The 23,087-nt window shown below is 33.5% G+C and overlaps 2 protein-coding genes across 9 annotated transcripts; both read left to right on the forward strand.

The window, feature by feature from the left end:
- Positions 1-1,467: 1,467 nt before the first annotated feature.
- On the forward strand, positions 1,468-3,945 carry LOC114755288 (inactive protein RESTRICTED TEV MOVEMENT 2-like). The gene is made up of 2 exons (XM_028944150.1): positions 1,468-1,582; positions 2,756-3,945. Exons 1-2 carry the CDS (start codon positions 1,468-1,470, stop codon positions 3,943-3,945), a joined length of 1,305 nt encoding a protein of 434 aa, XP_028799983.1.
- A 645-nt stretch (positions 3,946-4,590) lies between these two features.
- Positions 4,591-22,560, forward strand: LOC114755290 (pentatricopeptide repeat-containing protein At2g32630). 8 transcript variants are annotated; one of them, XM_028944154.1, is made up of 5 exons: positions 4,591-4,600; positions 17,226-17,611; positions 17,922-18,006; positions 18,107-20,466; positions 21,317-21,604. In XM_028944154.1, the coding sequence occupies exon 4, from the start codon at positions 18,380-18,382 to the stop codon at positions 20,258-20,260; it is 1,881 nt and encodes a 626-aa protein (XP_028799987.1). In that variant the 5' UTR covers positions 4,591-4,600; positions 17,226-17,611; positions 17,922-18,006; positions 18,107-18,379; the 3' UTR covers positions 20,261-20,466; positions 21,317-21,604. The 8 variants fall into 8 exon arrangements, with proteins under 8 accessions (XP_028799987.1, XP_028799988.1, XP_028799989.1 ...); XM_028944155.1 differs by lacking the exon at positions 4,591-4,600 and adding an exon at positions 22,249-22,560 and having other exon boundaries at positions 17,202-17,611; positions 21,317-21,412; XM_028944156.1 differs by lacking the exon at positions 4,591-4,600 and having other exon boundaries at positions 17,202-17,611; positions 17,909-18,006.
- The last annotated feature ends 527 nt before the right edge of the window (positions 22,561-23,087 follow it).

The following is a 23,087-nucleotide window of genomic DNA, read 5'->3' on the forward strand; positions in this document are numbered from 1 at the left end:
TCTAAAAGGCATTGGAAGATTGTGATTTCACACCATAGCCCCTTACCATAGTATCTTTGTCGGCCTTTTTTTTTTGGATACACCGGAGAGAAATCTTTATCAGCTTTATGGCAAACTAAAGTGGGCAGTAAAGCTTCTTTTGAAGGCTGTCTGAATTCTTTTAATATTAAAGGGAAAATAATGTTAAAAAAATCTCAAAAAATACCTCTGAAATTTTAAAATCCCAAATAAAAAAAGACTATAAAAATGTGTTATCATGTGTTTTCAAATATTATCAATTATTATTAAAGAAATGTAGCGAATAATATTAATTTGAAATTTTAAAATTCAAAGATATTCTTTTGAGATTCTCCCAAAATAATATACTCCTCCGGTCCTTAATATAAGACTTATTTAACTAATTTGATTAGATTAAGAAAGTTAGGTAAGTTAGTTAATTATATGAAATGTGACACATTTTTCCTAAAATACCATAATCATTTTTCTTAATACCTCATCTTCCTTTTCTACTTGATTATGGTTGAAAGAGTATCCGTAGAGGTAATTTAGAAAAAATTGATAAATATGAGAAATAGGTCTTATATTTAGAACCAAAACCAACTCAACAATTAGGTCCTATATTAAGGACAGGAAGAGTACTAAATTTTGATTCTATAATAGATTTATAATTGTATGTCACATGATATAATACATGCAAAATAGTACAGCCCTTAAACATCATTATCACCAGCTTTTCTTTTTCACTCAGCACATACGCCTCTTATTTATTTTTTTTCCAACGAAAATGCACTTTTCTATTGAATTGCATTAAAATTACATCCTCAACTTTTATTGATTTTACAAGGGTGTACATGTTATTTCAAAACCAAACCTTGAAAATAAAAAGGATGGTTATCCATTTTTGCAAGCCAACCTTAACTAGTGGTCCCGTATTTGAGCCTTGAATATGCAGCCACGATAATTGTTTGATGGTAGCTAGCGAGGTTTCCCCCATTGTGGGCCTGCATTCTCGCAAACCAAATTAGTTGATTGCTATTACCCCAAATATCGACGGATTAAATTAAAAAAAATGCATGTAACTTTAAAAAAACATTAACTGAAGCCCGTATAATTTATATTTTACTTTTAACATAAACGTGTGTAAATATATCTCACATACATATTATATAAATTGATTGCGTAGTTCGCAAAGGATAAATGTATGAATGGGGGAAGACAAAGAACAAGGACTTTATTTGCCGAAGAAGTTATGCCTCACATATTGTACCCAGTAAGGGAAAATTTCAAGCCATTTCCATTGACAAAACCAAAGCAAACAAAAAAGGAATTGTCTCGTATTCAAGAAACCCTATTATGTCTCAAAGCACATATATATACATACGGAAATGTCGTAACCCACAAAGCAACATATTCAGAAAAACACTTTCGTTCTGTTCCATAATAAGAGAACAAAAACTCTAAGCATATATGGCTACGAAGACAAGAACATCAAGTTCTGTTGGTCCTGTGCATGACTACTTCGAGCCCAGCACTGAGTTATCTGAGAATAACGAAGTTCACTCTCTGCGCATCCTTCTTCCAGGTACGTCATGTGTGTGTGTGTGTGTGTGTGTGTATAATTTGTGTCTGTGTGGTGTTATTGATACGTCTAAAGCGGATATTTCCCAAAATATAAAGGGTTCTTATTCCTCTCATGGTAGCCATGAGCAACATGTTTGTCCAAAAACCAAATGCAGTTTAAATGATCTAGATTTAGAGCTTTTAATTTACAATTTTTAAATAAAATTTACTTTTTCACATAGGTATAATTATAAAATTATATTTATTTTAGATTATACATATATTAAAATGAAAAAATTTATCTCATATACATAGATATATATATATATATATATAAAATTAAGCATGATCTTGATTGTCCAAGTATGGATGCATGATATTGATGACAAGCATGAAATGTACATGTGGTCTTGTGTACTATTTCTGGTCCTATTTATAAGCTTCAAATTAGAGAGGAGATATAGTCGATTTTATAAACTTCAATTTGTGTTTGTCTTAATATTTAATGTGTTTTTTTTTTAAATGTTGCCCTTAATGATTTCTTTCTTACCATATTTTCTCACATATTCTCTTTCATCTTTTTTTTTATTATTATAAGGGCGTATTTGAAAACAAAAATATTTTTCTAACATATTTATTATTTTTAACTAATTTTAACTATATGTTTATTACTTATGAATTAGTTATTTGAAACTTATAATAAGGACCAGAGGGAGTATTAATTAATACTTTCTCTTATCCTAAATATAGGAAATAGTTAGGAGGTTTTATTTTAATCCTGAGTATATGTCTCCAATCTATTTTGTCTTTCAAAATTATAATTTTTTAAACTATCCTTAATTGCACATATTAAGAATTTCCATCAAGGAGTAATTTAAATACAAAGAGGGTATTTTAGGAGATTGACATATGCTTTTATAAATAACTAAATAAAATAATGTTTTATATGCTTTCAAAACATTTCGAATGTGACAAGGAGAAAATCCACAACGTAAATGAGGAATAACTTTTCCCATTAACTATCAGAATATATAGCAAAAAGTTTATTAATATGGTAGTGAAAAAAAGGCTTATTATTTTTGTTATTTCCATGTAGGTATTCTTTTTTTTTTTTTTTTGCCAAAATTACCATGTTGTAGCTATTCATATATACGCATATATTCATATATACATGGGGATTTTTTGGTAATTGCAGGCTTTACAAGGGATCAAATAAAGATTACATTTATGACCTATACAAGGATGTTGAATGTTTCTGGAAAGAGGCCAATTGATAGTGACAATAATAGGTGGATCCATTTTGATCAATCATATCCTATTCCACGGAACTGCGATGAAGGCAAGCTCAAGGCCAACCTTAGTGAGGGAGTTCTCATCATTACAATGGCAAAGAAGATTCTTTCCCAACATTCTCCCAGAACGGAAGCCCAACAAAAAAGCCGATTTCCCTCAAAGAAACAAGTGCCTAGGCCTAATGGAAAGACCCAGGAAAAGCCCACAGATCCTACAGTTATTGATTCAAAACCTGAAAAAGTCCATGAAAAAATCCAACAAAAGTATGGACCTACTCAGGTTGAAGACCTAAGGCCTGAGACCCGCAAAACAACCCAAGAGCCTAGGACCAAGGAGGCGCAAGAGGGAAGCCCTCATAAATATACCCCTGTATTGGAAGGCCCAGCGCCTGAAAAGACCTATTGGAGTCCTCAAGGATTTACACAAGGTAAATCGGAAGAAAAAACAGCTGGAGGAACCCATGATGAGGAAATTCCTTTTAAATTCAGAATTCGTAGAGGGAAAGAAGATTTTAAAAAAATGGAAGACGACAAAAAAGGATTAAAAGCTCTTATGCCTCCAGATCCTACCAAGGAGTCTAAGCTTAAAGGCCAAGATGAAACTGAACCCATCCCCACAATGATAAAGTCTCAGAGAAAGCTCATTGATAAAACGCCTCCGGTTGGCCCGTTTGAAATAGAGCAAAGACCCACATTAAAGTTTGCTCCAAAAAAGCGCGAAGATGAAAGGTTTGAAAAGGGTGCTGAAGAAATTGAGAAAGAAAGAGGAACTAATAAGGAAGAAGAAGGAAAATTACTAGGAAAGCCCGAGAAAATATTAAAAGAAAAGGAAATAAAGACAAGACAAAAGACTGCAGAAATAACAAAAAAAGAAAATGAAACTTTGCCTACAAAAGAAGATAGAGTTGGCACAATAGGGAAAGGAATAAGACAAGTGTCATCTTCAACTTCAGAGGTTGTGACAAAAATTTCAGAAGGAAAATGGAAGGAAGAAGAGAAGCCAATGCTTATAAATATGGGTGCTGCAATTTTAGTGATTGCAGCTATAGGAGTGTATGTATCCTATAAGGTTACCTCTTCTGGCAGTACCTGAAACTTCAACGTTTCTTCTTTAATAAATCTTTGATCATTCTCACTACCTTCAAAAGCAGTAAAGTTTCATTATGTGTAATTTCAAATCAATAGTTAATGCAAAGAAATCCATTTCCATATTTATCAATGAGATAAAATAATATACAAGCAAAATTAAAATGTTTGTGCAAATAATTATATTTATACACGTAACTCGTGACGAAATTGAAATCGCCCTTTATTCGACAGTGAAAATAAATTCTGGTGCTTTGTTTGGGGATGAATATTAGGTTCACAACTCTTAAATTGTTGATTTTGATCTAATTTGGAATTTAATTTTTAGGAAATAAAAAACCTTTGTTTTTAAAGTTGATAGTTCCAGAGCATTAAAATTTAATGTGATATGTAATAAAATATTAAATATCAAAATGACTAGAATATACCTATTCGTATATCAAAATTTATCATGTTTAAAACCAAATCAAATATCGCAATGAAAAAATCACATTTGTATTAATATCATCAAATTATTTGGTAAAGATATATTATAATGTTAATATATTTTAAAATAAAATAATTTTGTAAAATTGTTATTTCTTTAACCTAAAAATTAAAAAGCGGATATTTTTTAAAGTTAAATTTTTTGCCATAAATATTTGTGCTCATATCATTTCAAAGTAACAGTCTACAAAACACCAAAGTACAACACACAAAAAGTATAACTAGTATGAAAACCAACAAAATATAGAAACTAAAAACAAAAACGAGAACAAAATACAAGCACAAAGGAACACTCTTCAGCTGAACAATGCAAGCCAAATCCCAATACTTCAACAAACAAGAACAGTTATAGAAGGTGGTAGTCTCAAAAACTTAACAATTGAGCCCAACTTCTCTAGTGCCAATGCTGCGTCCACAATGGCAGCTTTAAACCACTCCTTTGAACTAAGAGAGGAAGAGTGGTGCTGAAGCCAAAATGGACCTCCAGGATAAGGAGCATAAGAAATCTGGACTCTGCATCATTTTGCCTAAGAGCACCAACAACTAAACATAAAACTTCTCTAATAATCCCATTCTTTAGGTGGAACCCATCTCAAATCATCCTGCTTCTTTAAAACAACTTGACCAGAGTTTGCAAACAATCTTCCCTTCTAAATAATAAGAGAGAACAAAGTATTCACAACAATATTCATCTCTGCAAACTCAACTAAATAAAGAGTATCATAATACGAAGAAGTCACTAATTCCATAAAGATTCATTGTTGCTGGTAAAAGAACAAAAATTGAGCCATAAACCATCGTCATAATCAGCACAAAAAGGCCATATTAGACTTTCGGATAGAGGTATAACAATCAATTGAAGAATCTCTAACCATGCCAAATTCATTCTCTTCTGAACCTCCTTTCTTTCCATTATTTTTCCACGTAAAGGACAGTTAACATACATTACAAAAGCTCTCTCCAACCAAATCCAGTGTATCAAATTGATCCAAATATTCCACAAATAGAGTTGGACAAAGCAAAAATTATCTTACCTTAGGATCCTTAGATTTTGGGAATCTTCATCAACATAATAGCACATTCCTAGAGTTATTAAACATATTAGCGAGAGAGGTAGATTCGACCAAACCTTACATCGCTTAGTATCATCAAATCAAAAAAATAGAGCTTTGATATTGATGTTATTATAGCAAAGGTTGCTATGAAAATTTTCTTCTATCAGCACAGACCTAGTCAGATCATTCTCACCGCTTATCAATTTCTGCACTATAATCCATGGTTCCTTTGACCTCCGTCACTCAAACATTTGTTTTGTTAGGGATATGTCTTTAATTGACTTAGCTCCACCTTGGCCATCACAATTCCTTCTATAATTCCACAGATCCATATCCATAGCACGTATCACAAGATACTCTCTCCTTTATCTTGATTGTTATTCCCAACGGCCTCAAATAAGCACAAACATTCACACATGCATGTCCTTCACTCACACACGCTGTTCAACGTCCTCTCCCACAGGAGTTACCAGAGAGCTGTCGGAAAAAATGCCCCTGCTCACGTAGAGAAACATGCTCCCATAAGGATAAACCCTAGGAAAGAAAAGAAAGGGGCAAAACCCCAACGGTGATTATAAAAGTATTTTTTACGTGTAGTTCAACACTTGCATTTTATAATAAAAGGAAATAAAAAAATTATATAAAAAAATTTACATAAAAACCGATGATAAAATTGCCGCTCATGTCATGTTATATAATAAAGGTGGGAAAATGTTCATGCTAGAAGACGATGCTACAAAATTAGGTTTGAAAATTAAAAAAGAAGGGGAAAACTAATCTGCTAGTCCTTATGATTTCACCATATTTTGAATTAGATCTTCATAGTTTTTTTATTTTTTATGCAATCCTTATAGTTTGCTCTATTAGCCGTAGTGGTCCTTTCGTCTATAAGGACTGCTAACTTAAGTTGACAAGGGTGATGTGGCGTTGACGAGGCTAATCCTCTTCCTTACCAAGCATAACCTAGTTAATCTAAAACCCACTATAGACCATAGCTATGCCGATGATGATGCTCTGTTTTTCCCCCCGAACCGCAACACAGGTGTTTTGAAACACATATGCTTGCAACTCGGCTCGTGATTGTCAATTTGTCATCTCTTTATTGTCTCTTCGTCCACTATTGTTAGAATCGTACTCTCCAAGAGTTTCCTGATTAAGCGTGTAGCTTGTGGTGATAGGTTTCACACTCTGCAACCCTAGGTTGATACCGAAAAGGTGTTTCACTAACCAGGAGGCAGGTTCCAAGGCAGAGAGATACCTAACCGACAAGGTTCTTCATCATGCAAAGTCTCTGGTTAATAATATTGGCCATATCTCTATACTTTTGTTTTTGGACTGACATGCTTGAAAATGGTTGTTTGTTTGTAATAGCTCATACTAAGCTCTAATAGGATAAGGCATATTTCCATTTGAATTTGGTTAACTTGATGTGATAATTATAACTACGTGTTCTTCCTTTTCCCTTACAATATTAAACATCAGATACAACAACAGTTGGGTTCCTTATCATTTCAATTTGTATAAGGAGTCTGCGTGTCAAGTTATTGGGAGAGCCAACGAAACACACTACATATGTAACATACTAGATTGATGAGAATAGCGGGCAAAGTTTCTATGATAGCTATTAGATCTAAACATGGCCGCGTTTTGAGGGTGTCTGTGTCAAAATAGCTGGGTTGAAGTTGGTGGGTAAATTAGAGCATCATCTTCAGGATAGCTAATATTGTGGATGGTTTCTTATTCTGGTTGTGTTGGATAGTTTTTGCATAATTCTTGCTCGGCTGGTTTACACTTGATAAAGGAGTTGGGTTAGCCTAGGCAGCGCCACACCCTCAGTAACTTAAATTAACGGCCCTCACAGACAGAAGGACTAAAAAGGCTAATGGAGCTAATTATAAGGATTGCGTAAAAAATTAAAAAAAACTATAAGGACCTAATTCAAAGTATAGTAAAACTATAAGGACTAGCATATTAGTTCTTTCAAAAAAAATTTCTCACATTCGTGCTAAGGAGGGCCAAAGGGGGAGTGTGATTTTTCTTTTCATTTTCTCTCCATATGTGGAGAGAAAACTTAGAGAAAAAATGGGATGTGGGTCCTACTTTTTTTTCTTTTCATTTTTCCTCCCTTATTCAAATGAAGAAAAATATATTTCTTTCCTTATTTTCTTTTCTAGCTCTCTTTTCTCTGTTATTTTGGTTAGTCCAAAATTCACAAGATCATGGATTCAAAATACATTATTGATATAAGACTTTGTTAGTGGATAAATAAGACTAACCTGTATCTAACACCTTAAAGTATTTTTTTTTATGTGATTTAGCATCTTAAAATATTATGTAATTCATCAGGCCTCCTAAAATATTCTTTTAGGTGAGTTTCGCTCTCTAAAACATCTTATGGTATGATTTTGCTCTTAAAATATTAATTTTTTCCAGGAGCAATTGTATCCTTATTTTTTAGGAGCAATTTTAACTTTTGCCATTAATTCCTCAAAAAGTCTACTAAACAAATATGCATCAAATACCTTAAAATATTTTTTTAGTAGTTTTTAGAGTATTGGATGCACCTAAAAAAAAAATTACTTTAGTCAATTTAGTGTACTAGATGAATTTAGAAAAATAGTTCAAGATACTGGATGAATCACAAAATATTTTAGAGTGTTGAACATACCTAAAAAATATTTCAAGGTGTTGGATACATCTTAACCTTAACTTATAAGTACTTTTATAAGCATTTTTTGAGTTTGGAGGTACTTGACCTTAATAAGCCTCATAGATCCAAATCACTAAAATTTTTTGTTTATAGGAAAAAAAAAACAAAGAAAGAGAGGCAAAATGAAATGGATTTTATTTTCTATAAGATTTATTCATACATGAAGTATGCCTATTTTATTAATTTATGTTAGAACAAGTGAAGGGTTATTGTGCAATGATGACGTGAAAGCCAAGCAAAATGTAATAGGAGGACCTAGGTACTTCTTTCTATCTTGTTTGGTTGAATTGGCAAATGAAACTTGCTCGGCTTGATGATGGAATAAATATATTACATTTTTAAAAATATAATTTTTTTGAATAAAAGTTAGTTTTATTTTTAATGACTCTCTCTTTCTTTGTTCCATCTCGTTCCTTTACTCCTCTCATTTCCTTTGAACCAAACACCAATAAAGCAATTCAAAGAGATTGCCTCTAGAAAGAGATTCTAGAGAGAGACTCTGCTTTGCTTCTCTTTTGAGAAAAGCTCTTGTTTTCTTCCTTTCTATTTTGTTGAATATTATAAGAGGAAGAATATTATATTAATTTCTTGAAAATGTTTTATACACTACCGTTTAAATTGCGTTCCAATAATTGCTTTCAATGTAACTGATAACATACTATAATGAGATGATGTTATAACAATTCATGACATTGCTTATAAATCTTAATACAAGTGCCTAACATCATTTTTGCCTCCCGCTCATGCTTTTCGGTTTAGGGTATATGGATAACCACATCTCTACCTATAGAGACATTATTTTCTTCATACCCATATCTTCCATCACTACCTACTCTATATACTCCCTATAAGCCTTCAGGAACAAACCATGATAATCTTTTTAGAACCACCTACCAGTATACTCAACACCTCAGAAAACCCAAGAAGCCATCCAAGAAAAAGACTGTTTACCTTTCTGGTACTCAATCTCATCCTCTGAATCCTCAACCTCTTTCCATAGCCACCTCATTCACTTCTATGTATTCAATCCCTACATATACTGACCCTACTTTCTCATATATCAGACTATAAAGGCCTTTGATCATAAGAACTCCTCCTTCCTCTCTGCCAAAGACATCTTCACTCACTTCTGATCAACAAGATCAAGGAAAATCACCTGTTATTGCCCCTACTCCTTCTACATCTACCTCATTCCTCAAAAATGAATGAGTCTTTTTCCTCTGATGAGATGCTTGAAGACAACTCTACAGAAGCAACAATAGAAGAAGCTCTATCTCAGACATAATCTAAGGACTACTTTACAGAACAACGCCTTGCGGATTTGTCAAAAATTGCTATGGTTGATTAGCCAAGAGAACCACATCATGAAACATCTCGTACCAATCCTATTGTCGAAGATCCCTCTTCCAAGGATGAAGTCCAAGAAGAAACTGCCCAAACTGATCAGCATAATCATAAACCATCTTCAGGTCCTTGGTTTACTTTTGATGACCTTCCTCCACACAAATGGAGAGATCGCCTTCATGAGTTTGGTGCATGGCTAGATCTTCGGATGACACGACCAGGGATAACTCTTAGACAAATTATTACAAGATTTGTCTCTCACATGACTGGTTCTTTGAGAGAATGGTTTATTCACATGAATCCCTATGTCCATATGCAATTTCTTAGAGCTGATAGTCTTGGAACATTCCTTGGTGCTATCCACAAGGAATTCTTAGGAGACTTCAATGTTATCCAGAGAAGACATTACCAAGAATATTTTGAAATAAAGTGCTGTTCTCTTGATAAAAGAGATTTGCAAAGACATTTTTCATGAATGTTTGAAAAATACTATCTCTTATGAGGACATGAAGAACCACAGTTGAGACATGTCTTTATTGCATCCTTATCTGATGAACTCTAGCCAAAACTTTATCGTATAATAGCATCCCTTCAAAGGGAAGTTTCACAACTTTCTTTAGGAGCAATCTATCAACTAGCCTTGGCCATATTGGATAAGCTATATGACCCACAGAGACTCCTTAAGGCAATAATGAAAGGGAATGCTAAGTTCAAACCAAACTATGATCACTCTTATCTTCGCATAAAGTGCAAAGACAAGAAGGATTGTGACTATACTTCCAAGAAAAAATCCCATTTCAAGAAACACATTCAAAAAATAGTTGTTATTTGACATTCAATACTTCTTATTGACAATTAAATTACAAAAATAATGTTATTTTGTGCACGAGAGAAGTTAATGATATTAGATTTGCAACACTTATTATTTTCCAGTGATGACTTATTATTGGCAACTAAATTATGAAAATAATGTGATTTTTTGCACTAAATGAGGTTAATGGTTTTCGTTAGGGGTGGTAATACAGGCCAACCCGCGAGTTGCAGGTTGTCTTGTGACAATTAGGGTTAGGCGGTGCATGTTGAAAATATCTCGTGTAATGGCGGGTTGACTTTTAACTAATCCTAACCCGCCAACTATTTTTTTTTTTTAACTTTGCATTTTAAAAATATTTTTTCCTTATACATATAAAGAAAATATAATGAAATTTTTATCTTTCCTTCAAATACTTGATTGAAAATACTAAATAAATGACATAGGTATCTTTTAGATAGGGTATAAAATATAATAATTAATAAAATTTTAAAAAAATTAAATACAGGTTAGCCCGGGTTGTGGGTTAGGCATTGTAGGTTAAAAAGTTTCATTTACTGGCGGGTTGATTTTTAGCTAACTTAACTCGCCATTTTTGTAGGGTTAGCAAGTTGGACCCATTACCAGCTTTAGTTTTCGCTTGCCAATACTTATAATTGCTCAACAAACCTTGTTAAAACTAAATTCGTAATTTAGCATTCATGACTTGTTATTTGGCATACAGGACTTGTCATTGACAATTATTATGAAAATTAGGAGTGCACATGGGCAGGGCTAGGCAGACTAGGACCCCTGCTCGATGCCCAGCTCAAAGTGTGAGCGAGCTGCACTGGCCTTGCCCATAGAAGCCCTAACCATTTTGGGCTAGGCATAGGCGGGCTAGGCAGGGTGAGCTTTGCTGCCCAAATGGTGATGACCTGCCGATATCTAAATAAATAATATTCGTAATCCATTTAGAACAAAACAACTCTCAAGATTGTAATTAAAGCCTTCAAATTCAAATGGTTTGCATTAATCTCCAGAAAGTTGAGAAAAGAATAAAACATCTGAAAAAATTGAAGAGGGGTTGAAGCATATTGAGATATTCCATTGAGGGTCGGGGATGGAGATGTAATAGAAGCTTGATTATCTATTCAAGTGGCAAAATTAAATATTACCTAAAGGATTGCAAAAAGATATTAAAACTGAAGCAATGGGCTAATAGGAATAATATAGGCCATATAAAAATAGGATGAAAATAATTGTAAAAAGAAAAATAAAAAAATCTTATAATCTTATAATAATTTAATATAACTACTTTTAATATACAAACACTTATTATGCGATACAATGCAATTAGCAGTCCATAAAACTAAAAGACTTCTTTCCATCATATGACTAGTTCATAAAAAATTAATACAAAATAACTAAATATAAATCAAATAAAAAATAAAACATGTAATTCAGATAATTAAATCCTAATTTTCTTTCCCTGCTCGCACCCCAATCTTGTTTTCTATCTTGTATAAATATTCAAAAGTGTTGATTTATGCAAATATGTAATGTATGAACTCCATTCTCTAACAAAGAAAGTTGTTGATGGCATAGAGGGGAAGACTGACTTATAAATAGCTAATATTACAACAGCAACACACAATAGGATACACCTAATAAAACTCACAAAGAATAAGTTAAAAGCAAGATATTATTGCTTCTTTAGAAGAATTAGATCCCCTAAAATAGAAAACTAACAGACACGTGAGAATAACAAATTAAATTGCAAAGAGGAGGGATATAACTTTTTTTTTGGCAAAGGAATATAATATATTAATATTATTTCATAAATTATAATATATATATATATATAATCCAGGTAGGGCCAAATGGGTAGGGCAGCATGTCCTGCCCGATGCTTAGCCCTGCTCATGAAATGCCCAGCCCAAAGATGCCCATTCTTTTTTGAGCTCGGGCAGGCTCAGTGGGCATTTGGGCTTAATGCACACCCCTAATAAAAATAATACTAATTTCTGCTAAAACTTAAGTTAATATAAACAGTTTTTTAGCACTTGTTATTTTCTATGCTAGACTTGTCATTAGTAACTAAATTATGAAAATAATGGCAATTTTGGCTAAAACTTAAGTTAGTGTAAATAGCTTTTCAACAGTTATTATTTCACATACGAGACTTGTTATTGGTAATTAAATTGTGAAAATAATTCTAATTTCAGCTAAAACTTAAGTTAACATGAATAGCTTTTCAACACTTACTATTTTTCTTGTTAGACTTGTTATTGGCAACTAAATTATGAAAATAATAACAATTTTAGCTAAAACTAAAGTTAATAGGAATAACTTTTCAACACTTGTTATTTCTCATGTTAAACTTGTCATTAGCAACTAAATTATGAAAATAATACCAATTTTAGCTAAAATTGAAGTTAATAGGAATAGCTTTTCAACACTTGTTATTTCTCATATTAGATTTGTTATTGGCAACTAAATTATGAAAATAATGTTAATGTCTGCTAAAACTTAAGTTAATGTGAATAACTTTTTAACACTTATTATTTCCTATGATAACTTGTCATTGGCAACTAAAATTGTAGCAATAAAGCCAATTTGTGTCAAAACTTAAATTAATGTGAGTAGCTTTTCAACACTTATTATTTTTCATACTAGACTTGTCAATTACAACTAAATTAAGAAAATAATGCCAATTTTTACTAGAACTTAATTTAATGCCAATTTTCACAATTTAATTTTTGCTAATGACATAACTTTATTGAGAAATAACAATAATGTCATCACCAATGACAAAAAATCAGTATATGATTGACAGCAATCATTTTTGCAATGCAAACAAAATATTCTTTTCTCTCCCCTTATGATATTCATATAATCAAGTTTGAATTTAGGAGTTATTCCCTTTCTTTCTTGTTCAAGAATAACAAGGGTCTCAACAATTTGATACTTGAATCACAATTCAATGCAAGATTGAATTGAATTAAATAACATGCATTAAATTAGATAACTTGCATACTACTACAATTTTTCTACCATCTCGCCCTTGTGAAATGTAACATCCTTATTTTTATCTAGTATTTAATTAAATTTATAAATAAATATATTTTAGTATTAAGTTAATTAAAAAAGAGTTAGATATAGGCAAATTATTATTATTATTATTTTAATAATGTTTTTGTGTGTGATTGTGTGTGTGTGTGGATGATATTCTAGAAAATTAAACCATGGTATAGAAGTCCCACATCGACTAATCTTTAGAGTGAAAAAGTTTGAGGAGCCTATATATAGGAGATAATGAGTGGAGCTTAAAGTGAATAAATAATTTTCGCACATATCTGAGGTAGTCTTAGAAAAGTGCTAGTTTTGAGTTTATTAACCGTTGGATCGAATTGAAATTTGGTCAGCCCATTTGAGACATCCAAATCGTTAATTTCAACGGTTAGATCATCATTTTGATCTCCGAGTTACAAGTTATTAGGTACGTTTTTAACTTATATCTTTTGGTATTTAGCAGATAGAGTCCTGAATAGTAAATTAGCATTTTAAAGTTCATTCACCGTTAGATTGAGCTATAATTTAGAGGATAGTATCATGATAGATAGGAAATTAAATTCAACAATTAGATTTAAGGGTTTAACTTCTGTAGTGAGAATAACCTGGTTCGTACTAAGTCTATTTGTCTAAGTCCTTCGAAAATGGAATATAAGTTATAAATTTACAGTTTGTCTATTTACATGATGAATTTGGTGATTCTAATAATATAATCTAATAATTAAAGGATATTTAAGTAAGGAAAATTTAGGAGTCGAGTCTAAATCATATATATATATATATGTTCTCATTCCAAACCTTAGAAAAATGTCTTTTAGGCTAGAGTTTTGAGTAAAATTAAAGCTTTTAGAGGAGGATTTAGAGGCTAAAATTTTGTGAGTCGCAAACTCTAATATTATAGAGATAATATTTTAATTTTGTTTGTAGATATAAACTCTATTGTGGCATTTTTGAAGTTGGACTCTGGTTGTAGTTGACTGTTAGCTAGGAGACTAGGTAACTAAATTTCTATATGTTGCATGCTCTAGTATGAAGTTGGTGAGTGGTTTTATAACTAATTCTATAAAAGTATATTACGTTTTGTATGAACTGTCTTGTGTGATGCTATTTTAAAGAGGATTGACATAGTTTGTATTGCAAGAAATTGGTGATCATGATTATGATGTGTTATTATGAAATTCTGTTGATTATGTATATAAATGTATCATTTTAAACCTTGTGCATCTATTTTGGATGGGGAAAGGAGATAATTGGAGTTATTGAGATTCATATACTTGCCACGTGGTATTTGCCTCCATATGGAGCTCTATGGTTGGCTGTTATTATTGTCCCACTAGTTCTTCGAGGGACTGCGACACCCCACTAATTCTTCGAGGGGGAACCCATGGTCCACCGAGTGCTCGGTGATCTTTGGCTGGTCCACATCATTCGTGTGGTGAGCTTGTCAGAGTTGCCAGTCAAATGGAAAAAACTTAGCCTATGGGTCCAGTCAGCGGAAATAAGAAGGATATAAGGATGGATTTGGGTTCAGGAATTACATATGACATGAGATATTCATTGATATTTATATCTTTTAAATAAATGACAAGTATGTTATCTCTTTTGAAATGTATCAATTGCATGAGATTGGTGGAAATATTTGTCTTGTATGATTATTGTGAGTTTAAATGTTAAATAAATGTTTATAAACTATTATTAACTCTGTGTATCCCACCTGACACCTCGCTAGCCATGCTAGGGTGTGTGATAGGTAGGGATTTAGTTACTGAGACGTAGTCTCACTCCTGTCGCTTTACCATTTTCAAGAAACAATACGTTAGTGGGACCTTCGGGGAAGACTCCTGAGGCTCAATAGCTGTAGCTGACAATGTAGAACTTCTCGACCTTATTTTATGCAATCTTTTCGTATATTGCCACGCATCAAGAGTGCATTCATTTGGGACTTATTTTACCTTCTCATATTTTTATGTCATTTGACTTAGTGAACGCGTTATACCTTCTATCTTTGGTTTATTTTGTCTGAACATTAGACTAGAGTGCTGATAGTGGGCCCGAAGCCCTTAGATTGCATGTGATTGAATTATTGTGGATCCACGATGTGACAATGGCAATTTTTGCAAGTTTAGTTGTTGCTAGTATTGACTAGATAGTCAAGTCTAAACTGCTATTATAATTTATCATTCAAAGGCGTATTGTTTTATAACCATATTTGCCATGATTACAAATATAGGTTATTCTTTTTCTAACCATGATATCCTTAATTAAGGTCGAATGCTTTTCTATAATGGTTAATCCCTTAATGATGTGATTGCTCTTAAATAATCATGATAGAGTATGTTTACTAGTTTTAGTTCTTTCTATCATGGTTAGTTCTGGTTAGTAAGTGGTGAAGGTTACACTCGCCCTTGTGAAATTTTTGCGTTTGCACATAATAAGCGCACACACACACACATATATATATCTTCACCACATGCTTTACCTAATCGTTTACTTCATAAATTCTCAAACCAATTAAAACTTAATTACATGCTTAGTCCTCTTTGAGGAAGGAAACAAAATGGCACAGCATGGTGGGAGCTTTCTCACAGCTTGGCCTTTGCACATGAAACACATGGCATTCTTCTTTCGTTTCCATCACCTCCACATCCCAGAAAACTTGTTTCTCTGCAACACTTCTTTGTGGTGCCATCTAAAATGAATTTTATATAAATTAATCGGTTAACACTTAATATTACAAAGGAGACCATTAACTGGGAAGAAGGAAAGGGAATGAAAAAATAAAAATCAAACCAGAGAAGAGAAAAAGCAAAATAAAAGCCAAAGGAGGAGGAGGAGAAAGAAGTATTTTAGGGGGTGTTTGGGTATCATCCAAAACTATGGTTTGGGGACCCAAACCATGGTTTGGAAAAAAATTGCCCAAACACCCATCAGAAATCAAAAACCATAGTTTTGGATTAAAATCATGATTTTGGCTCAAAAACCATAGTTTTGTAAGAAGCATTTTGAATCTGCTTCTAGAAAAAAAATGGGAGAGTGTCAGCTGGTTTTAGGGAGAAGCATTTTGACCAGACACATACCCCTTCGCTCCTTCACTGTTCACTATTCAAAGGTAGTACATTGTTTTTTTTTTAGCAAAAAAGAGGTAGTACTTTGTTATTTATTGTTTTTTCTGTTTTTTTTATTCACTTCTTTTCTGTTTACAAAAATTATTTATCTTTTTCAAAAATATTTTTAATCTTATATTTTATATTAAAGATGAGAGGTAGTTTGTTATAAAAATTAGTTATGAAAAAATGTTATAGAATTTTATGTTTAAAATCTTTAAAGCAAATTAATATTTTTCTGTTAGAAAAAAATAATCATTTTTCTATAAACATATTTAATTTTATAATTTATAAATATATATACACATATTGATTAATTATTAATTATATTATCTTATATATTATTAATTATGTTGGTAAAAATTATTTTATTAACAATTTTATTTTTTCAAATTAAAATATATTATAAAATCTATCCCTTATATAATTATCATATTTACATATGTCTTTTTTAGTAATTTACACATGTAAAAAGTACTTCTGGTAACAATTATCCAAACATTCTCATTTCTCATAATTACTTTTTATAAGGGGATGTTTCGCTTGGTTTCGTTTTGCCCTCATATTTTATAATTACAATTTAAGACCTGAACTTCTCAAGTAATATGGTGAATTTAGGAACGATTTCGTAATTTCATGGTTTAAAAGTTTCAGCTCCTCCCATTGCTATCAAACGACCCCGTTTGGAATGGCTGAATTTGAAACCTGAGCCCCGAGTTGGAGCAGAATCGTTGGACCTCCGACATCAGTGTTCATCATCGTCTTCGTCGGAGTGGGCGGAGCCAGATGAAAGAGCGGCGTGAGGACCGAAGGAACTCCGTTGCCGTCTCTGTCTTCTGCTCTTCTTCTTCATGAGCTCAACGAGGTTTGGATTGGAGGAAGGCAGCCATCACCATCATCGGATAATGAGGGAGGAAGCGAGCTGACCCAGTTGGAGTCTTCTTCAACGGAGATGCCGCGAGTTGGACTGGAAGACGAGTTGAAGGAGGACGCCATCGGAGATTAGAGGAGAGAGGGAGGAAGACGCTACTGGAAACAGAGTCGTTGAGAGACGCAAGCTGAACAAAGGAGGAGCTGAGGACGTCGTCGTTGTTGTTTCCTTCTTCGTGGTTTGTTTCTCAACTTTCTTTACAACTTCGTCATCTCCGCTTTATTTCAGTTCTTAATTTTCTTTATGCTTTTTGAATCTGAATTTTATTTGTGCTGTGCTGAACATGTTTATATTGTTTATTGCTGCATGATTGGCCAACATTGATTAGCAAACAATAGATGACTTTCACTAGTCTTCGTCATGATAAATCTTCAGTTCTTTACATATATAGTCATTTATTTTCCTTCCCTTTTGTTCCTCTACTTGCTTCGTGAAATTGAACGCTATGTTTTCTTTATAATCATTCTTTTCTCAGTGTAATCTTACAGGATTTCAATTGGTAGGCTCAGACAAGAAAACCGTGCAAGCAGGCAAGGCAAGGGAATGTTGCTATGGCTGTACCTATTCTGGTTTGTGAGTAGTTATCTATACTTTTCTAGTTCAAAGTGTCATCTCCTATCTATTTTAGGGAATTCGTTGTGAATAATTTCTATTAGTAATGTGTATGTTGCAGTTAAAGAACCTGAACTATTTCGTCAAGATCCATGTGATGATATCAGAATGTTTACTATCACCGAAATTCCTCTACTTGGCTTCAGCAGCACTTTCAGTTTCACTTTCTGATCTGAAGTGTCTATGGGCTTTGTCAGTGTTGATTTGTCCTGTATTTTGCTGGGCTTGTTTGGCCGCATGCCTGTACTCAAGATACTAGCTTTCTGTGAAAAGAGTAGCATTTCTTAAACTTAAGTTCTTCTTTTAGTTATAGTATTTGGAAATTCTGTTAAGTATGATGTTTTTGAAGACCTCAAGGGTTTTGAAGAATCGGACTGTGCTGCTCCCTTCAAACTCATCCTTCACATCCAACCATGAAATTGTTCAGAAGATTGCCTATACCCTTAATAATCCAGGTTCTAATTATTCTCAACGAGCTACAGAACTGCATTGTTTCTGCTCATTCATCAACCCCCATGTTACTCATCCTGTTCTCTCAAACCGTTGCTTATCACCTCAATCATCCTTGGCATTTTACAACTTGAAAGCAAACTACTCCCTTGGTTCCTGTAAGCCTGACATTCAAGATTATGCATGCCTCATTTCTAGACTCTACCATGCTCAAAAGTTTGCGGAAATGAAGAATATTTTGAGTTGTATTGTGACTGATAAGAAGCTTTGTTGCCCTGTTTCGGATTTCCTTGCTTTCTTTGATAAAAGAGATCACCACTTCTTCTTAAAGTTGTGTGATATGTTATTCAGGGTATATTCAGATAATAGAATGTTTGAGGAGGCTTTTGTAGTCTATGATTATATGGAAGAAAATGGGTTGGTGATAGAGGAGAGATCCTGTTTTGTGCTTTTACTTGCTTTGAAAAAGTGTAATGAGACGGACCTATTGACGAGATTCTTTAGGAAGATGGTTGAGTTAGGTAGGGTTGAAATCAAAGTTCAATCTTTGACACTTGTAATTGATGTTTTATGTCTGAAAAGGGAAGTTGAAAGAGCTAAGGTTTTGATGGATGAGATGGAAGGTAAAGGCATAGTGAAACCCAATGTTGTCACTTACAATACATTGTTGAAAGCATACATTGCAAGAAAAGATCAAAAGGGTGTTAATGCGATATTGAACTTGATGGAGAAGAGGCAAGTTGTCCATAATTTGACCACTTGTGATCTTTTGATACAGTGGTATGCAAGTTCTGGCAGCATTGAAGAAGCTGAAAAGCTATTCACCAATATGTGCGAAAGAGGGTTAGAACCAGATGTTTATGTGTACACTTCATTGATAAATTGGAATTGTAGAAAAGGAAATCTTAAAAGGGCATTTGCTTTGTTTGATGAATTGAGTGAGAAAAGCATTGTTCCTAATGCTCACACCTACGGGGCCTTAATTAGTGGTGTATGCAAAGCAGGCCAAATGGACGTAGCAGTGATCTTAGTGAAAGAGATGCAAAAGAAGGGTGTTGATGTAAATATAGTAATATTTAATACAATAATTGATGGTTATTGTAAAAGAGGGATGATAGATGAAGCTTTGAGACTCAAAGTTGTCATGGAAAGCAAAGGTTTTGAAGCAGATGTCTTCACCTACACTAGCATTGCTAGTGGGCTGTGTAAATTTAGTAGGTATGAGGAAGCCAAGAGGTTTCTAAGTGAAATGGTTGAAAAAGGACTGACCCCCAATGTGGTAAGTTTCAATATATTGATTGAGATATACTGCAAGGAGGGGGACCTTGCAGAAGCTGAGAGGTTGTTCAGGGATTTGGAAGAGAAGGGAGTGATACCTACTAACTTTTCATATAATACCATTATATATGGTTACAGCAAGAAAGGGAAGATGGAGCAGGCTCATAGGCTAAGATTTGAAATGATCCAAAAGGGTTTAGTGCCGGACGTCTATACATACACATCACTTATACATGGTGAATGTGTTGCTGGCAAGGTAGATGAGGCACTGAAACTTTTCAAGGAAATGTCGTTAAAGGGCATAAAAGGGAATGTTGTGACCTACACAGCAATTATTTCTGGTTTGTCTAAGGAGGGGAGAGAGGAAGAATCCTTCAAATTCTATGATGAGGTGATAAAGTTGGGCTTTATACCTGATGATAGAGTATACACTTCACTTGTTGGCAGCCTTCATAAATCTGGATCTCATGATGCTCCACAACGTTAGATGCATCTTCGGCTGGCTACAATTTTTTTTATTTATTTTTGGGTATTTCCGCAAAAGGTTAAGGATACAGTGCTTAACAGACGTGACATGGATGACATGCTCTTTTGAAGCCCAATTGATAATAACCAGAAAGAAGGAAAATCCAGCTCTCGTGGAATCTCAACTAGAGCTTGAATTCTCAGAATATATAGTCTGTCTAATGTTAGGTAATATACTAACCTTCTTATGTTTGTTTCTTTTATAACTTTCTTTTAAATAATTTTTTTACCTAATTGGTGATGGATTTTTTTTATTTTTAAATCTTTGAAATCATAAATAACGCAAGACACACTTTAGGATGTGCATAATGCTTGGATTTTTCAGCTCTTTGCAGCCCCCACAATCAAGCCAAACTAGCAAACATTTGCTCATTAAACCAAATCACAATCCTTGAAAAATTGAGACCATTTGGGGATTGTTATAGGCTTCTCCTTATTTAAAAAGAATTCACTATTTTACTGGAGTTCAGGTGCATTGTTCCTATGCTTTGATGACAATTTTAGAACGTAGAGTAAGAACACATAAGCGAAAAGAACGGGTAAACAAAAGTATTATTTAATGTGTGTGTGCATGTTACATATCCTTAGCTTAAGCTAGTATACAAATTGTTGTAACTCTATACACTAGTTTGGGTGCATTACAAGTAGCTATTTAGCTTACTTTCTTAATAATTAATTGTACTCTTTTACAGAAGTAAAATATGGTGTAAACAAAATGAAGCTTTTGCCTTCATATTCTTATTTGATACGTGTAAGGTAATTAATCATCCAGTTCCAGTTTGGCTGCGCAATGGGTAACTCCAAAGATGTTGATTCAACATTCTTCTTTTTGAATCACTGTTCTTGCATCAATCTGTCGGCCGTTCACCTTCCTGTCATGCTCTCTTGGTCCTTTTCAGTTATTTGCATTGCAGCTTTCACATTTTTGTCCCAAAATTGTTTGTTACATGTAACTTGTGTGGCTTGAATTTGTTTGTTACCTTAGAAATAAAAAGCTTATGACAATTGCTAAATGCAGATGTCCACGTTTGAATGGTGGTTTGCATGGCATATCTCTCGGATGGCGGAGGAAATTTGCTGCTACTCAAGTTGCCAGATGAGGATATTTTAATAGGTTTGTGATTCAATTATCAAATAAATCAACCAATTTTTTTTTTAGTGGCGTGATTTCTAATTCCTAGTTTTCTGAACTGACTGTTAAATTATGGAGCCATAACTACTCGTGCATCACGAGGTCTGTGGGCCACACATGAATTTCAAGTAGCTATAAAATCCAACTTCTTCATTGCGTCCACTGTTGTTGTAATACGAACGTGTTATAACTTTTATGTTTGTTTTAGTGGATTAGGGAGAAAAGGGATAAGGAAAGACACGAACTGTAGCTACACACCCTTGTTTGGTTTATTTTAGGCTGTTTGTTTTTAGGGATTTGCAAAGTGAGAGGCAACTGAATATGAGAGTATCAAGCTAACTACCCATGAATAATAATCTTCGTCCAGCCTAGATATTTAGGAGGGTATAAGAGATATTTACATGTCATATATTAAAGATTTTCTGCATACTCTTGGGATAAAAAAGAAATAATTATAATCACCTAGTTGGAATATTATAATTGATGCCCTTCAGCGCGGGAATAAAAACTTTCTAAAACAAAATCTGACAATTATAGCATACAATCAAATGAACATAGTCATTGTAAATGGTAATCAAAGAAGAGGAAGGGAGAAATCCAAGCTACCAGGAACAAAATAATTGGTCATAGTCAGAGAAAAAGAGCAACAATATTGGTGAGCAGAAGTAAAAATGATAATAATCATTTCTGCCACAACGAAACCAATTAATTAGTAGTAATCAGAGATTAAAAATACCCTATCTAAGCATGACATACCACCCAAGCATAGCAGCGGCAGATTATCTTCATTACTCATACACTAACTTGGTTTTTATCAGAGAAGAGCAATGGAGGAAAGAAAGCTGCCAGGACATCCAACAATGTCATAAAACAACGAGGTCTCCGTGCAAAAGATGTTCTTGATACCTCAATGTCTTCCAGCGTTTGGTGGCTGCTGAAATATTCTCCTTTCCTAAGCTTTGCAATAGTCCTTAATAACTTTCAATTGAGATGCTGATCTTGAAACCTAATAACTGACGAATTCAATATGAAAGGTCTGAGAAAAAGTGCCAGACACATTTGAAGAATCATTGTAAAAATGAGAAATTCTAATATCATCGTTTACTTCCAAGTATGAACTTTTCCACGTAGAAAAAGGAGTTTTGGTTTTTTTTTTTTTTTGGCTTTACATGTGGCAGTCCAAAATATCTTCCATAACATTAAGGATTTTTGTTCACTAAATGGCTCAATTAATTGAAACTATAAAACTCCGCTAAAAGGAACCTAATCATAATCAGATTGTCACCTTGATCATGACTTCAAATTGGGGTATTGAGTTTTTCAACAAGACGAGCAGAAATTCTACAGCACAATAATCCCTTCCCCAACCTTTTCTTCACCCGCGTGTCCATCATCATCACCAATTCAGCCAACATAGAACAATAAAATGCACTCAAACAAAAGGCAAAATCAAAACTATGAGGAAGGCAGAAGAGGACGTGGAAAACTGAAGGGAAGAAAAGGCTTGGATTTACCGGGTTCTGCCTGAGAAGTACTCTTTGTTGCTATCAACAATTAAATGGAAGAAAATTATGAACAATACAATTTAACTTTCTTGAGTGGATTTACCCAAGTAAGGTATACCCGATAGCATGATTGCTTGAACTACTGCTTCTTA

This window comes from Neltuma alba, unplaced genomic scaffold (genome assembly GCF_004799145.2).
Source record: "Neltuma alba isolate B1F8T4 unplaced genomic scaffold, ASM479914v2 tig00010247_pilon, whole genome shotgun sequence".
NCBI lineage: Eukaryota > Viridiplantae > Streptophyta > Magnoliopsida > Fabales > Fabaceae > Neltuma > Neltuma alba.